This window comes from Hyperoodon ampullatus (genome assembly GCF_949752795.1).
Source record: "Hyperoodon ampullatus genome assembly, chromosome: 14".
NCBI classification, from domain to species: Eukaryota; Metazoa; Chordata; class Mammalia; order Artiodactyla; family Ziphiidae; genus Hyperoodon; species Hyperoodon ampullatus.
The window spans coordinates 50748887-50766385 of NC_136927.1; the positions used below are offsets into that span (position 1 = coordinate 50748887).

A 17499-nucleotide genomic window follows, 5' to 3' on the forward strand; every position below is an offset into this window, starting at 1 on the left:
ATGCATTCCCAGGTAATGTTTGATGAATGAATAAATAAATGAGAGTAAGACCTGTATCAGAAAGGCAGTTTAAGTTGAAGGGCACACATTCATTCTCTATTCATTTTTCATGCTACCATTTAATATTCATCTCAATAAGTGATGCTGGGCATGACACCAAGATTCTCTGAGGGCAGCAGCTGTGTCTCCCCTTCCTGCCCTCTCCCCACAGGGCCAGACACTGGGCTCTGGGGCTGCACCCATGACTCACCCCACTGAGTCACCCTGCACAGGGGAGAGTACTCTGAACCAGGAATCAGCAGCTTCCCTGCCACCTGTTCCCTGTAACCCTGGGCAAGTCCCTCTAGCAGGTGAGTCCTGGTCTCGCATCTGTCATATGGGGCACCACCAACACTTGCTCTGTGGGACACTCAAGGTTGAGGTCTGGACAAGTGGAAGGGGTGTGGCTGCCTCTCATGCTAGGCTACATCTGAGCTAGTCTTGGACCAGACTTTCCAGGGAAGGAGGGATGGCTGGAACAGTGTCTCCAGCCTGTCTGCCAGCCAGCTAACCTGTGCCCACAGTATGGGAGAAGTGCCGGGCCTGGACACACTGGTCAGCAGGGGGCTGGCCCAGCCCCAGAGCAACACCTTGGCAGCCCTGGGGAAGGGAAGGGGGAGTGCTTGGCTTGAGGTCAGAGCATCTGGGCCAGGGCACAGAGGGGGCAGCTGTGTGTGTGTGTGTGTGTGTGTGTGGCTGCCGCTCAACAAGATGCTGGCAGGAACCAGAAAAGAAGCATCTGCTACTGACTAGCCCCCACCCACCACCCCTCCACAGTATTGAGAAGACCTTCCCATTAGTCCAGAGGAGCTCGGCCCTTGCTTAGCTACTCCCAGCTTCTAGCTAGGAAGTAGGATCTCAGGCCCGGGGCTGGGATGCAGGGCTGGGAATACAGGGAAAGGGGAAGGAGATGGGGCTATAACTTAGATCACCTTACCCCAAAATATAGGGGTGCCTGCATCTTGCTGGGAGTGGAAACTAAAGGAAAAGTGGTGGTCACTCAGCATCGGACTGTGAACTGAGGAATTCTGGGGAAAGAAGGGGCCAGAGCCTGAGTCTGGATGAGACACTGGGAGAAGGCAGGAAGGGTAGGGGCTCAAAGGCTGGAACTCTAGAGGGTTTTTGCTGGAGGAGGCTTTTGGAGGGGGATGCTGGAGGTCCCAAGGCAATAAAATTAAGGAGGGAGGTGGGGTCTAACCTCTAGCAAATCCCCGAGGATATGAGGGGCTCTGGGGGTGAAAAGCCAGGGTCCAGAAGGAGGGATGATGAGCGGCTGAGTCGAGGGATGGGACGGAGGGAGGACGGAGTTGGGACGGGAGGGAGCAGAGACTCTGGGAACCGACCCCAGGCAGGGATCAGGCGGGCGTCGAGAACGCAGGGGGATGAGGTCCCAGGGCTGTGACCCTTCGGAGGACCTGATTGGGTCGGGGGGAGGGTGGGCAGTGGGAGCGGGGCGCCAGGGTCCCAGAATTGGGCTCTAGGCTGGGACCCGCCAGGGCGGGGCGGGCGCGGGGCGGGGCCGAGCTGGGGGCTGGGGGCTGGGGGCTGGGCCGGGGTCCCGGGGGCCGGGGCGGGGCCGGGCTGGCGCTGCGCAGCCGCGGGGCGGCCGCCGCGCATGCGGGGCTCACAGGGCTGCAGCCGGTGCCGCTGCCACTCCCGGGAGCATGAAGGACCGAACACAGGAGCTCCGCACGGTGAGTCCGGCCCCTGCGCGGCGCCTCTCGCTGCCCGCGCCCAGCGCCCGGGCCGCTCCCCGACCACCTCTGGCGACCGCTGGGGCGATAGTCCCTGCGTCCCTGGCCAGGGTGGGAGGGAGCAGTGCCGAGCCGTGGACCCCCATCCGGGTCCCGCCCCTTGGACCCAGTGGGGTCACGGGCTCGCGTGAGCTCGGCTCCGATGGTTCGCGGACTGACTACTGGAGCCCGGGGTCCTGGATAAACTTTTCGGCGCCCCCTTCTTTTCGGGGGTCGGAGGGATATTCTGGAATATCGGTGGCGGGACCGAAGCCTGGCCTCTCGCTCGCCCCGCGGAGCAGGTCCCGACTCTCTCTCCCCACGGTGCCTCATCACTGACCCTCCTGCCCTCCCTCTGGTTTAGACAGACGGCGGGACCGGTGGGAAGGGGCCGCGGGCGGTCCCCTGTCCAGAGCCCCGCTGCAGGGCGCGCTGCGGAAACGGGGCGGTCGGGTGTGGCCGGACTCCTCCGTTGGGCGCTGTTTCGTGGGGCGACCGCCGCCCCCATCACCTTCCATCACCTGTAGCTCCCATCACCTGTGGCTCCCCACTCGGTGGCGATCGGCATCTACTGCCCGCCCTGGTCCGGGAGGGGTCAGACCCGCTCCCGGTCCACATTCCTGGCTTCCGGGCAGCCCGGGCCGGCGTTTCCAGACCCTTCCGGGGTTCCCTGGTCTGATTCCGACCTGAACCTATTTTTCCACCTGTGTTTCGGAGGCCCCTGGGGTGTGGCTTCTGGGGCGGGGTTCCGGTGGGGGAAGTAGAAGGATGCTCAAAGGTTCTGAGTCAGAGCCCGCCCTCTCCCAGCCCTGACAGAGACCCCTGCCGCCTGCTCCTCATCATCAAGGCCCCCCTCCCCTGGCCTCTGCTATTAACCAGGGTGTTCGCACCTCTCCCTTTAAAGGTGGCAATCCTGGGGTAGGGGGGCTGGGGGGGACAGAGAAGGAAGGGAAGCCTGCCTGTGAGGAGAGGGGCATCAGGGCTCTAGACCCAGTTGAGGCTCCTCTGATGCCCTGGCTGACCCCCCTCCTGGGAGGCTCCCACCTGCTGATCTCTGTGGTGGGGACGGGGCTAGCTCAGTGTCTCCCCAGAACACTTCCCCTGCTACCCACCTTAGAGCCAGAGACCTGGGTCCCCTTATATGGAAAGTTCCAAGGGTCCTTTGGACTTTTGATCCCAGGGCTTGTCCTCTCTGCCCATAGGTTCCCTGCATTTGTGCCTGGGTCTCCCACCCGTTGTACCAGTCTTGTCTCCTGGGCAGCGTGGGGCTGGAACCTGTGCTCTCCTGCCTCCGTGTCCCCCTTGCTCTGGCTGCCAGCCCCCACTCTCCTGTCAGACCTGTGTTATTCCTGGCTGAGTGCCCAGCCCCTGGAGGAAACCCCACAAGGTTTCAAAGGAAGAAGATGGTCCCTCATGTCGTGTATGGTGTCTAAACACTTCCCCCGCCAGCCCTTGTGGTTGCCCTCAAGTTTCCTGTGCTTGGTTGAGTCAGAGGGAGTGTGGTTATCTTGGTGATGAATGGCCGTGTGGTGCATTTGCTGGTGTTTGGGTGCCTGGTGGGTCAGGGGAGGGCGTATGTGGGAACCAGGCGATCAGGGAGAGCACAGTCCTTTACATCTGACATCCTCTGACTCATCAGCTTCATCCCCTCTGCTGAAGGGAAAACTGAGGCACAAAAGAGATGTGGCTGGCCTGGAAGATGAAGTGGGATGGTAGAAAGGGGCTTCACCTAGTCCTAAAAATAGTCACACTCAGACCTGGCTGAGACCTAAGGCCTAAGAGATCTTGGGCTGTAGGAAGCTTGAAGCCAGCTCTTTGCTCTGGTGTGTCTGTGATTCCCCCCTTCCCCCCAGCCAGCACACATACACGCACACACACTAGCCAGAGTGGTCTTTAGGTGGTGAGGCCTGGCTTCTCTGAAAGTAAACTGAGTCTTCCTCTCCAGACAGGCCCCCAGTCCAGGCATTCAGCGCCCATGCAGGCTGCTGTACTCATGGCTGGGTGGCTCTGCCCCTTGGGGGTTTCTAGCAGCCTTGAGGGTCCGCTGGCAGGAGCCCACATCGGGTGGGGTGGAACCATTAGTATGGGGGGCTGCGATTCCCACAGGTCTACGTCTGGGCTGCATAGATTCCTATCTATGAAGTGGAGGTAGGAAAACCTAGAACCCAGTTTCTCAGGGCAAGAGGGGTGGTCACAGGTCTCCTGACTCTGACTCCATATTTGGGGGAGACCTTGAACCCCAGGAGCCAGAATCCCCAGGAACTGAGACTCCAGTGCTAGCTGGGCTGGACAGAGGGTGGCGCTTGGGACAGCCACTTGCACCACAGCCAGCCTCCCTCCCTCCTCCTCCCCCCTCCTCCTCCTTCCCCACCACATTTGGAAGGAAGGCGAAGGGAGCTTATTTATAAAAGTCACACTTGGGGAAGGAGCTAGCACGTTTCCTCAGCGCTGCAAGCCAGGCCCAGCCCTCCAGCCTTCTCCAGCCCTCATCTCCCCTGGAGCTGATCCTCTCATGCAGAGGGAGAATGAAGGGGTCCTCACGGGCCGGTGTGGGGACCTGAATACTCTCCACAGCCCTCAGAGATCAGATGGGCAGCCTGGAGGCCTAGGACGGGTGAAGACCTGGGTCACCAGAGTATGCCGGGGAGACTTTGGGGACGAGGTGTCCGCAGGCAGCCCCGCCTGGCCTGCAGCTGCCTCCTTCCCCCAGTTCAGAGGCCTCCCTGGTTTTCTTTCCAAGAACTCCTTGGAGCTGACCCACCCCTCCCTGGGCCCAGAATGGTGTTTATCTACATTCTGGGCCATGTGAGACACAGAGGGGCCTGCAACAGGAAAGAGGAGGGAGAATGGGGTAGCCAGACCCAGGAAGAACCTTCCTGGAAGGAGAGGACTTGGGATGGCCCAGAAGGAGGAGTTGGATTTGAATGGGAGGAGGGAGGGTGGTCCAAAAGAAGGGACCAGTATGAATAAAGGCAGAGGGGCTAGGATGCCCAACCGAGAGAGAATGGTGGGTGGGCCTGACATCTGGTCTAGAGCAGGGCCCAGCTCACCAGGGCAGCACTCTGCTGACCGGTTCCCTTTTTCTCTCTCACTGCTGGGAAGAGACTGGGGGTTCCCGGGGCAACAGCAGGCAGGTTGGTGCCTTAACCTCTCCATGCTCATTTGTCTGTACAGTGGAGCCAGCTGGCGTTGCCCTGCAGAGCAGAAGAAACGGGGGTGTAAGAATAGACCCAGGCTAGGGGCCCCCTCCTTCCTTCGTTCCTTCTCATCACCTCCTTGGAGTTTCCCCACAAAAAAAAAAAAAAACAGTGGATTTGGGCACGTGTTCATCTGAGGTACAGATGGCCTCCAGGAACTATTTAGTCCAACCTGCTATTTTACAAATGGAAAACTGAGGTCAGAAAGGGCCAGGAGTTTATCCAAGGTCACACAGCACCTGGAGGGAGGTAGAGCTCAGCCCCTCCTCACAGCCCGAAGCTGCCTCCCTGAGCTGCTCTGGGGCCCTGCTAAGGGGTAGACCTGGCTGAGGACAGGGATCTGGGGGAGGGGGAGGTTTGCAGGATGGGGAAAGGAGGAAGGGGTCAGAAAGGAGAGCCCTGTCTTTCTGGAGACCCAGCTCGGCCTCTCGCACACCCCTGACTCAGCTCTGGGCCTCTCTGCTTTAGTAATACTGGCTTTGATTAGTCATTAAAAAGAACAAGGGGAAAAAAAAATAGCCCTCGAGACAGACAACAGCAACTCCTGCTCCAGCAGGAATGAATCAAGCCTGCCTGCCCGCCTGCCGCAGTCCCCCAGGACGGGCCTGGAGGCTGCCTGGCCTCCGCACCCCTTGGAGGATTCACACTCTTACTTCCAGGAGGGTATCCTGGAATCCTGGAGCCTCTGCTTGGAGAGACCACCAGGGCTGCATGCGTGGTGGTTCTAGTGGGATATTCTCTCCCCTGTTGCAGCAGGTCCCTGTGGTGGGGCAGTGCTTGCTCACTTCCGCCCCGATTTTCTCTTCTGATTGCTCAGGCTGGAGGTGATGATGCTGGAGCCGAGCCAGCCAGCCAGCCAGAGAGGAGTGAGACCAGACCAGTGGTTCTCAATCCTGGGTGGGGGGGGCGCTTAAAAAAACTTAACCTCACCAGCCCCATCCCCATAGATTCTCATTTGGTCTGGAAGCTGTTTTTTTTTTTTTTTTTTTTAATCCCCCACCGAGGGACTCAGGTCCTGGGCCAGGGTTGGGAACCCGTGAACACTAGAACCAAAAAACAAACGCCAAGACAAATTGGATGTAGGTTGGACTTGAGAGGAGGAGGAAGAGTGTGGATGCTCTCCCCAGTTTCTGACTTGGGGGACTCTTGAGAACGGGGTTTCTGAGCAGGGGGGTTCAGAGAAGGGGGCTCAGGAGAAAGAGGTGGAACTTAGTTTTGGCCAGGTGGCAGGCAGGGTGCCCATATGATGCCTGGGTGGGTTTGTCCAGAAGATGTTTGTACCTTTGAGTTTATAACTGCCTCACGACTCCAGCTGCCGCCTCCACGCTGCAGCCTCTCAAGTCCCCAACTCTAGTCCAGCCCTCTTTCCGGAGCTGTGACTGCCACTTAGAGAGGGTTGGCGGATCCCCAAGGGAGCTGGGGCCCTAATCATTCAGGGCTTTGGCCTAGATGTGGATGAAGTTGCAGGGGGCAACAAAGGCATAAACCATCAGATTCTCACAAACTGAAGCAAGGATCAGAACAAATGAAGATCCTTCACTTGAGCCCAAAATCCAACCAAGTAAACAGGGTGGGGAAGGGCTTGGGGGCTTTCCTTGGCAGGAGGAACTATATCATCACTTCTGTGATCCCTGGCTGCATTAACAGAGGTAGACTATGTAGAAAGAGGGAGGTGATGGGTCAGCTCTTTGGCACTGCTCAGGCCACAATCAGCGGCAGATTCAGTTTATATCTTGTACTGCTGGAGAAGACAGAGGCTGAGTAGAACAAGTCTGGGGCAGGGGCTGCAACTTAAGGCCTCTGGGAAGGATCTGAAGGGGAGGGAATGATCAACTTGAGAAAACCGAGGAAGGATGTGGATGCTACCTTCAGATCTCTGGCAGGGCCAGCCCAGGGAGAGGGCACCAACAGGTTCTTTATGGCCTGGGGCCAAACCGCAGGAAAGGGAAGGACTTTCTAACAGTTGGGGCTGCTCCAGATAGGCAGAAGTGCCTGGGAGAGCTGGTGTGCTCTCCATCCCCGGAGGTGTGAAAGCTGCAGCTAGATGCTGCGGCCAAGGTGACTTTTCAGGTCCCTTAGGGACCTTGAGAGTGTGTGCCTGTGGCTCCAGTAGGGATGTGAGTAGGGTGTGGGGAACCAGAGGAGCAAGATACCCACCCCAGGGAGCTGGGGAAGGCTTCCGAAGGAGGTGGCATCTAAGGATGAGGGGAATGTCAGCTTCATGTAATTGGCACTGCCGGCAGAGGGAGCCACATGGGGACAGCAGGGAGGATAGTGGGTAGATTATAGGGGCAGGGAGATGGTTATAGGTTATAGGCGGAGTGTGGTGAGATCAGATTTCAGGCTGGGGCAGTGAGATGAAGAGGGGGGTGAGAGTGAAAAGGTCCTGAGGAGGAAGAAGTAGTAGCACTTGGTAAGGAAGGGTGCCCTTGAAGCATCCCCTCCATGTTTTGCTCAGAGCCACAGCTGTTTGACCCAGGCTGTGAGGTCAGGCCCTAAACCCTCCAATTGATAGAGAGCAAGGAGGAGGGTGTGGCATCTCTCCCGCCACCCTTCTGTTGGAGAAGCTACTCAAGTCCAGCCTCTGTGCAGGGAGGCTGTGCAGGTAGCAGGTCAGAACTGGCTGGATGCCTGGGAAAGATAAGTCCGTTTCACAGATGGGCAAGCTGAGGCCCAAAGGGAGGCATCAGCCCCGGGGTCCCTGGCAGTGACTCCCGTCTCCAGTGACTCCGCCGCCCTTGTCTTTGGCTCTAGCTGGTCATCACTCCGGAAGGGAAGGGAGCTGGAAAATTCTCCTTCTGCCTCTTCCCGTCCACCCGTATCCTTCTCTGGGCACCAGAAGGACAGAGAAGCCAGGATGCTGAATGGCAGGAACTCCTGGGGCCACTTCCCAACCTGGCAGGCTGCCGGGGAGCGGGCCCTGGGGTTCTCCAGGCTGCACCCTGCCTCAGTGTCCCTAGGGAGCGCTCCTCTGGCTTGGTTCCTGGGCCTTAAAGTATGGAAATGGCTCCTAGATTCTCTGTGGCTAAGGGTGGGCTTGGTGGGGGATGGAGGCCACCTGGCGGCAGCCACAGGCACTTGTGGAAGCGAGGATTTATTTCAGCTGCTGGGGGAGGAGGTGTGATCTCTTGAGGAGGGGGGCCGCCTCCATAAAGCTCCCAACCAACCCCCTCTCTTGGTTGGTCCCACTTTGGTGGGGTAGTGGGACCCCGAGAGCCCCAGGGCCACAGCCCTTTACAGAACATGCTGGGCTTCCCCATCCATTCTCAGCCCGCCTCCCCCAGCATGGCGTCACTGTCCCCATTTCATAGAGGAGCAAACAGACCCAGAGGGGAAGTCCCTCAGCCAGTCAGTGTCTGTGCTGGGCCCAGAACTCGGCCCCTTCCCCAGCCGGCGGGGGCCCAGCCTCCCTGGCCCCACAGCCTCCCCATCCCCTCAGCCTCCCCATCCCCTCAGCCTCTGCCTGCCTCCATCCTCGCAAGAGAGCATCAAGGTGAGGGCTAGCGCCTCCTCCCTGTGGGATGCTGAGAAATGAGGAGGCATGACCCAGCCCGAGAACCCAGGTGACCGTCCTGCTCTGAGCATCTGGGCCTTGGCTGTGGAGAGGGACCTTGGCCTTACCAGCAGAGTGGGCCGACCATGGCTGATTCCAGGTGTGGGGCGGACAGTAATGAGCATGGCCGGCATGCTGGGAGGTCAGAGGCGTAATCACCCCCACCTCCTGATGGGCTGGCTTTTGTGCGGCTGCCCCTGGGGCCGCGGGGTGAGGCCTGCACCTGCAGCTGAGGCAGGCCCTGGGCCAAGTGGCAACGTGACTGGCCTCTTGTGCCTGCCGGACCCAACTCTGGACCTGGAAGGAAAGAGGATCAAGGTCAATGTCAAGACTAACAAGGAGGGAGAGTTCCCCGAGCGCTCTGAGGGAGCAAGCCTGGCGGATCACAGAGGCCCCTCACGGGCAGTAGCTCTCAAGCCGGCCTGGGTGTTGTGGGGATGGCCCATATCTGAGCCATTCCACCTTTTGGCAGGGAGGTGTTTGTGGTGCCCAGGCCTCCCCCTGCATGGCCCTCTGCTGAGAGGGAGCTTGGAACTCAGGGCCAGCTTGGGAACTCCAGGCAACCTGTCTCAGGCAAGGTGTGAGCTAGGGCCAGTGGCCGGGGGACTAAGCCCTGAGGTTTGCTTGCCTAGCCTGTGGCAGGGCCTCCCCAGCAGCACCCTAGGGTGAGGGGTGTGCTGGGAGGACCCCAGTCCTGTGGGGGAGGGGAGGCAGCTGAACAGGGGAAGGAGTGCCTGGCACGGAGGTGGATACTTGGCCCTGTCACCAACTTGACAGGCAAGGCCTCTCTCCATGATCATGCTGGGTCCCCAGGGATCCTCCAGGTCTCACTGCGGCTGGGAGCTGAGGGCACAGCCAGGCCTTGTCCCTGCCAAGGGCCCTGGAGCTGCAGCCTGCGGGCCTGCTGTATGTAGATGCTGGGCAGTTTGGGTGTCCAGGTCCAGTGGGACCCAGTGGTCCTAGCACAGATCCGCTCATGTGTGCACACCCCTGTGCAGGCCAAGGACAGCGATGATGATGATGATGTCACTGTCACCGTGGACCGAGACCACTTCATGGATGAGTTCTTCGAACAGGTGGGAGCAGCACACCTGCCTCTCCCCAAACACTGGCAGACCCGGGGTGGCCACTTCTCACCTCTGAGGCAGGCCAGGGCTCTTACACACCTGCGCCTGGCTCAGCAGCCCACAGGCGCCAGTTAATGAGCCCATTTTGAGAGTGAATAGACTGAGGCTCAGAGGGGAACAAAGTTTGGGATGGCCCATTCCTCCCCACTCCTACCCCGGTCTAGAAGGATCCTTGGAGCAGCCCCGCCTCCCCTCACCTACCCCCTGAAGCCCGGCCCAGTCTGGCCCTGAGCCCTGACCTCTAGCCCTACTCTGGGCAAGCCCTGGGCCCAAGAAGCCCCCCTCCCTGGATTTTTGCCTCCAGACCACCTGGCCTTGGTCCACAGGTGGAGGAGATCCGCGGCTTCATTGACAAGATCTCAGAGAACGTGGAGGAGGTGAAGCGGAAGCACAGCGCCATCCTGGCCTCCCCCAACCCTGATGAGAGTGAGTGTGTAGGTGTGAGGAGCCCCACAGGCCTCCAGGAGGGCGCTGCTGCGGGGAGGGCCGCCCTTCATTGCTGGCCGGCTGAGGGCTGCCTGCGCCTGGCCAGGCTGGGGAGGGCTCCATGGGGAGCCTCAGGAAACACAGCTGTCCCAGGCCCGGGGTGGGGGGGTTCAGTGCCCAGTACCACCTGCGGGATGCCTGGTGAGAAGGGCGGGGTCAGGCGCCAGACCTGCCCTCCCCAGGTGAGCTGGCTGTTTTCTAAGGCAGCACGGCTGGCCGGCTGTAGCCCTGGGATTCTGGGAGGGAGCAAGGAGGGAGGCAGCGGCCTCTGATCAATAGAAGGCCTCTCAGCCCAGCCTCTCCCTTTCCCTCGCCTCCCCAGGGGAGCAGATGGCAGCTCTGAGGCATCAGCGCTGTGGGAGGGCAAGCCGGCCAAGCAGGCAGAGTTTCCGGAAAAAGCTGGCAGCCCTGGCACTTGGCCATTGGTACCCCAGAGCTGGGCGTTCTCAGGGCTCCAGGAAGTGACCTCTCTCCCTCTGCACAGGGAGGCTGTGTGGGTCTGCGTTTCACTCTGTCTCCAGACGGGTCCCACTGACCTGGCTGTCACGATTCCCGTGGAGGTGTTGATTACTACTACACTAACATGGGCCAGGCTGACAACATGCAGGCCCGTGACCCCCTCCCATAGAGGGGGCTCACCCTCAGCCCTGGGGAGGCAGTGACGGGCTGGGGCCCAGGTCAGCCACCTGGACTCATCAGATTGGGTGTGTGCACTGCTTGCCTGTTCTTGCGGCTTGCTCACCTCTCTCCCTTCTCCAGCTCCTTTGGAAGGCGCCAGCCTATGGGACCCCAGGACACAGCACGCGGGAGGGTCTGGCTGCTGCCCAGGTGTTCATGGGATAGGACCTACGGTCCATAGCCCACCACCCAGGCACCCAAAGCTTGATTTTGTTCTCAACTCCAGCACTGCCTCCCTATCCATGGCCTCTCAGCCCCAGGCCCACAGGCATCCTCAAGCACCCAGAATAAATCTCTCCACGGCCCCAAAGTGTGCTTGAACCTGAGGCCAGTGTCAGGCCCTTTGAAGGCAGAGTGAGTCAGCTGGGAGCCGGGGAGACTGTCCCAGGAAGAGGTGGAAAGGAAAGAGGGACACCCCAGAGCAGGGCACACATCCAGTGCAGTCGCTGTGTCGTGCTGCTTTGCCCCTCTCCCTAGAGGTTTGTCTGAGACGGCGGTATGTGACGTGGTTTGTCCGTGGGCCCGTGTGTATCTGGGTCAGCGCCTGTTCCTGGTGGGTCACTCCTGGTGAGGCGCAGGAGGGGGCTGACTGTGGGGCGAGACTATAAAGAGCTGGGAGTTGGCCTCTCACCTGCTGGAAGGTGGGGCAGGCGGGGGGCGACAGGACTGCCCAACTCCCCCAGCCTTGGCTGCCTTGTGCCACCTTCATCAGACTTCACTAGTGACCAGTTTAGAATCGCCACCCATGAGCTGGGCAGCCAGGACCCGGCTGACAGTCACTGATGTGGGCTAACCGGCACTCCCCAAGGGGAGGGGGCTCCCCATTAAGGGTTCTAGGGCAGAGGCGGAGCAGAGTTGAGGGGGCATCACACAGAAAGTCGGCAGTGAGTGGGGGGGCTTTCCTGGGCCAAGGCTTGCTCTGCCTCCTCTGGGGGCTGCCATCCAGGCTGGGCTATTCTGGGTCTGAGCAAAAGAGGCTGCGACGTCAGAGCAGCTGGTAACCGAGTCTGCCTTTGTTCCTATGAACAAGGCCTCTTCCCCCGCTCCTGGAAGCCCCCCACTCCACCTCATTCACATTCCACTTGGGAAGTGGCCCTCCCACTTGATCAGCCACTGTAAATGCCCCTCCCGAGTCCCCTATGGGAGAAGCCCCAACCCCAGAAGCAAGCACAGAGTGGATGAGAAAGGCTCCAGCCAGGAGCTCAGTCCTGGTTTCTCCAGGGGGTGGAGCCATGGGGGGCTGCCCTGAGGCTGGGCTCCACCCAGCACCCCAGGGGGAAGCAGCCATCTTGCCCTGCCTTGCCAGCCAACCCCTCGCAGGGAGCAGGGCTAGCTGGGCACCTCCATGGCCTCTGCCAGCTTTACGGAGATGGTTCCAGTTGGAACAAGGGCCAGAAACTACGCCACAGCCCTCCCCGAGCTTCACCCCCTCATAGGCCCCGCTCCATGCTACCTCTAGAGCTGACTGTACCCCAGGGGCCCACCTCTTTGAAGCTCTTCTCCCAGCTCCCACCTGGCCGGGTGCCTCCAGCCCCCATCCACCTACCAGGCACTCAGCAGCTGGCCTTCACTGAGCTCAGCACCTGGGGAGGGGGGCTTTGTGAAGAGAACAGGGTCTGCCCTGCCCAGGGTGCTTGATGGGGGCTGGCTTCTGCCTCCTTGGCCCCTGGCCCGCATCAGCCCATCAGCTGGATGTTCACCCCCAGAGCCACCAGGTAGCGCTAGGTGAGCCCGCACCTCCACTTTCGACTCAGGCAAGTTATCAAGTAAATGTTCCCCAGTGCCACCTTCGGCATCACCAGCTGCTCCACAATTACTTCTGCCTTAAATTTAGCCCCATCTGTTATCTGCAGGGGGTTGGGGGGAGCCAGCGAAGGCGGAAGGGAGGCTCCTTGGAAGGCACACGAGGAGGGGTGAGGCTGCAGCTGGTGTGGCCCCGGCCCGGGATTGGAGGGGCAGGCGGACTCTTAGCCAGGGGACGAGGGGAGACCAGGGTCTGCCCAGAGCCCCCTCGGGCCTGAGCCTGAAGATCAGGCATGGGGGAGCCCAGGGTGTCTACCCGCCACCCCTTCTACCTCCCCAGAAACCAAGGAAGAGCTGGAGGAACTCATGTCTGACATAAAGAAGACAGCAAACAAAGTTCGCTCCAAATTGAAGAGTGAGTCTGGGCTCCAGGCCTTGTCTGGGATATGGGGGGCACTCCAGGCCTGCTTTCCCCACACAGCCCATGGAATTTCACTGACTCTGAGGGGTACATTGGGTCTTGCTTTCCTTTGTGAGGGTGCCATCACGCGCCATTTACTCAGCAGCTACCTGGCAAGGCCTGTTTGTGCCAGGCTCTGGGCTGGGCCTTGGGACACATGCCTGAGGCTCCGTCCAGGGAGTGTTCCACTCTGGGCACTGTCAGCTAAAGAGAGTTAAAGGAGTGGCCAGCAGTGCCTGGTCCCACACAGGAGCCCCCATGCGCTCACGTGAGCACAGGCGTGCATGCCCCGGAATACACAGGCCTAGGGGTCCCGTGCCCTGTGGTTGTGGCCACCTAGCCCTGCCCACCCCCCGGCCCCCTCCACGGCATGCCCCACTCCTCGCTCCATGCACAGCCTTCCTGAGCAGGAGAGAGACAGGGTGGGCCTGAGCCACCAGGCCTAGCACATGGTAGGTGCACACACACACAAAGATACACAGCTTGGTGTGTGCCCGAGGCCTCACAGGTGTGTCTGTGTGTGTGTGTATGCACGCACCCACACACACATCGTGCCTGGAAGAGCCCTTGTTGGCCCCTCCATCAGTGCCTGGAGCTCCCTCTTGCTCTGCTTCCTGTGTGACCCCACTCAACAGACAACACACGTCCCCCCAGGGGAGGTCCTGAGCCAGATCCTGGGTGTGTGGGTGGCGAGACAGCGGTGAATGGGGCAGGTTATCAGCAGCTGGCTGTTCCCCAGGCATCGAGCAGAGCATCGAGCAAGAGGAAGGCCTGAGCCGCTCATCCGCTGACTTGAGGATCCGAAAGACACAGGTGTGGGCGGGACCTCTGGGGCGGGCAGCCAGGCACCTGAGGCTCTGGGGCCCCGTGGGGCTGGGCCTAACACCTGCACCCTCATCTCGGGCCCCCAGCACTCCACACTGTCCCGGAAGTTTGTGGAGGTGATGTCCGAGTACAACGCCACGCAGACTGACTACCGCGAGCGCTGCAAGGGCCGCATCCAGAGGCAGCTAGAGATCAGTAAGCTAAGGGGGTGGGGCCAAGGGGCGGGGCCGGGCTGCTGCTGACCACCCTGTGGAAGGCCGGGCTCAGCGTGACCCCTGCTCTCAGCCGGCCGGACCACGACCAGCGAGGAGCTGGAGGACATGCTGGAGAGTGGGAACCCCGCCATCTTTGCCTCTGGGGTGAGTGTGGACCCCTCCCCATGGGGACCCTGGTGTGCGTGCAGAGCGCTGGATCTGGGCAGTCTTTGGACACAGCCACCTGTGAGGCAGGTTTTAGAAGAGAAGGCCGAGTCCCAGAAAGGGTTAGGGACCAGGCAGAGGTCACACAAATGTTAGGGGCAAAGGGGGAATTAAGACCCGTCTCCCAGTTCCTCCCAGTTGGGTCCGCTTCGTAGCTACCCCTGCTCATTTGCCACCAGCTAGGGGCTCCTTCCACCAGCCTCAGGACCTTTTACCCCTCTTGGAGGACACGGTGCCCTTGGCCTCTCTACATGCAAGTGAAGCTCCATGTTCTACCCGGCAGGGGGGCTTCCTGAAGGAGGTGGCACACAGGTAGGGGAGGCAGCTTGGGCGTGTGGTTCTAGGAGGGGGTGCCAGCTACATTCAGTGTGGGAGGAAGAACAGGAGGAGAGGGGATGGGAGAAGGGCCGAAAGGCCGTTCAAGGCCTGGGCCCCTCGGGGCAGTCGTCTTGGGCTCCTACAGCGCTGGTGGTAAGAACTACCACTCAGCTGTTACTATGCACGGGCACAGGTGGGGAGTGTTAGCCCCGTGTTACAGGTAGGAAATCTACAGGTAGGAAATCAGGTCTCTGAGAAATTAGGTAACAGCTAGTAAGAGCCGAGCAGAGAGTGGGGGGAGAGCTGCGGCTGAGGAAGAAGCCTCAGGCTCTGCTGCCAGAACATTCTGCTCAGGCCACTGCCCATCCCAGTGGCCTGCTTCCACCCTTGGCCTCTTGCTGTCCCAGTCCCCACCCCCGCTCCCTTCAGCCGGTCCCTGGGTCCCAGCCCACTGCTCCCACCCTCTAGATCATCATGGACTCCAGCATCTCAAAGCAGGCCCTGAGCGAGATTGAGACGCGCCACAGTGAGATCATCAAGCTGGAGAACAGCATCCGGGAGCTGCACGACATGTTCATGGACATGGCCATGCTTGTGGAGAGCCAGGTGAGTGCCCGGGGCCCCACCATCCCTCCCCCAGCCCCCAGCAGCACCCAGGGCTGCAGTAACCCTACCCTCTCTGTCTGCCACGCTGCCCTGCCCGGGAGGAACCGAGTCTTCAGGTAACTAACCATGTGCTGATGAAACTGCCGTCAGGGTCCTGCCCACCTGAAGGATCCTCTCTGCATGGCTCTGCTTGGCCTTCTAGGACCCCAGGCCCTGCATGGCCCTACCCACCTTCACCCAGCCTTGTCCTGTCTTGTTCACCAGCTGTGTGTCATGTGGGCACTGTGGATGGGCACTTTTCTAGGAGCCGGAGGTATAGCCGTGACCAGGACAGCTGAGGGCCTGCTCCCTGAGAGCTAATGTCTGTTGGGCAAAAGGGCAGCATGAGTAAACGATGAATGGCATATTCTCCAGTTGTGCCAGACGTTAGAAGGAGGCAATGTGACAGCAGCGGTTCTCAAACTTTAAAGTGCTCAAGAGCCACCAGGAGGGCTTGTTATACGTTTCCCTATTCTGGTCCCCATTCCCAGAGATTGGTAGGTGGGGTGGGGGTTCATAAGTTTGCATGTCGCACAAGCTCAAGGGTGATGCCGACGCTACTAGTCCAAGGGCCACACTTGGAGTGACACAGTCACTGCAGTGGCCACTTTGGACGGGGTGGTCAGGGAAGGCCTCTCTGAGGAGGCGGCATTTGAACTCCGAAGACTTCCCAGGGGAAGAGTGAAGAGTTGGCCCAGGCAGAGGGACCAGCGGCACCACAGTCCTGAGACCAGCAAGAGCCTGACTTACGTGAGGAGCAGAAAGGAGGTCCGGGCGGCTAGAGCACGGGGAGAGCTGGAGATGACAGAGGTGGGGTCTTGGCAGGCAGTGCTGGGCTGCTGGAGTCTCTTCTAGATTGGAGGGTCTTAAGTGTGGGAGTGGCATGGCCCGAGTTAGGAAGCAGGGAGGGCTTGAGGAGGCTGCTGCTTTCACTGGAGCGAGAGACCATGTTGCTGTGGACGCCTGTGGGTGCAGTGGGCTTGGAGAGAGCGGCCAGCCCTCAACACGCTACTGCTGGGAGTCCTGGGCATTGTCATGGTCGAGTGGCCTCTGGGGGCTGCCTGGGACCAGACTGCAGGGCCCAGGAGGCCTGTAGGACTGGGCAGGGGGGTCTTAAAGGTTGAAGACCAAAGCCTGTCAGGGCTGGACGGAACCATCATGCCTGGGGGGAGGATGGAGTGGGGGGCTCACCATCGTCACTATGGCCAGACTCCAGCCCACCCACTCCCGCCCCTGCCTTCCTCTGCCCCGTGCTGTCCTCTGCCCAGCCCCGGGGTCAGGGCCCCTTCTGAGCGTCCTCTGCATGGTCCCCGCCCCCTTGGCTGAGGCTGCATGGCCAGTTCCCGCCCCAGGATGGCTGCATTTCAGGGAGCTGCGCGGGGTGCCTGGCAGAGGCAAAGGGCACAGGTGAGAAGCTCTACCCCATCCCCCTCACACTCCCCTTTTCTCTAACCTCAGGCTGCTTTCCCGAAATCCTGCCCTGGGCCCCCTCGTAACCCTGAGGGGGGCCCTCTGGAGCTCGGGTGCCCCTGGCCCTGCAGGGAGAGATGATTGACAGGATTGAGTACAACGTGGAACATTCGGTGGACTACGTGGAGAGGGCTGTGTCTGACACCAAGAAGGCCGTCAAGTACCAGAGCAAGGCTCGCCGGGTCAGTAGCCCCAACCTTGCCTGAGCCCACGTCCTCACGCACGCAGAGCCCCCGGACCGTCACAAAGCCCTCCGCACTCTGCCTGCACCCTCCCTCAGCTCTGACCAGAGCCTCCAGCGCCCAGTTAAAACCCCACCCAGATACGTTCCAGGCCATCACTTTCTCCCTCATTCAACCCCCCAGACTCTCCAACCCTTATCCCTCACCAGAGCCCCTCCCCAGCCGCCCCACAGCCTCAAAGCTCTGCACAGAGGCCGAGCCCCCCTCCTGGCCCCACCTCCGCGCTGAGGCCTCTCCCTGCCGCCCTGTGCAGAAGAAGATCATGATCGTCATCTGCTGTGTGGTCCTGGGCATCGTCATCGCCTCCACCTTCGGAGGCATCTTCGGGTAGAGACCACCCCACCGCCACTCCGCTCTGGACGGCCCAGCCCAGGAGGCCGCCTGGCTGCTGCCACCTTCTGGCTCGAGCCCTCTCCTCCCCACCCCATACCGCTCCTTTCTCTGCACAGGGCCCCCCATCCCCACCCTGCCCTGAGCCGTCGTGTGCATGATCTTTGTGACAGTGTGCGTCTGTACAGAGGAGGCAGAGGGGAGCCAGGCTGGGAAACAGCCAGCCCGGTGGGG

The 17499-nt window shown here is 60.6% G+C and overlaps 1 protein-coding gene across 2 annotated transcripts; it reads left to right on the forward strand.

Moving 5' to 3' along the window:
* Positions 1-1703: 1703 nt before the first annotated feature.
* STX1A (syntaxin 1A) lies at positions 1704-17266 on the forward strand (the record flags this gene model as incomplete). 2 transcript variants are annotated; one of them, XM_079720059.1, is made up of 10 exons in its annotated part: positions 1704-1733; positions 9521-9598; positions 9976-10075; positions 12897-12971; positions 13756-13829; positions 13928-14036; positions 14127-14200; positions 15047-15184; positions 16765-16875; positions 17189-17266. In XM_079720059.1, 10 exons carry the CDS (start codon positions 1704-1706, stop codon positions 17264-17266), a joined length of 867 nt encoding a protein of 288 aa, XP_079576185.1. The 2 variants fall into 2 exon arrangements, with proteins under 2 accessions (XP_079576185.1, XP_079576186.1); XM_079720060.1 differs by lacking the exon at positions 12897-12971.
* Between the last annotated feature and the right edge of the window lie 233 nt (positions 17267-17499).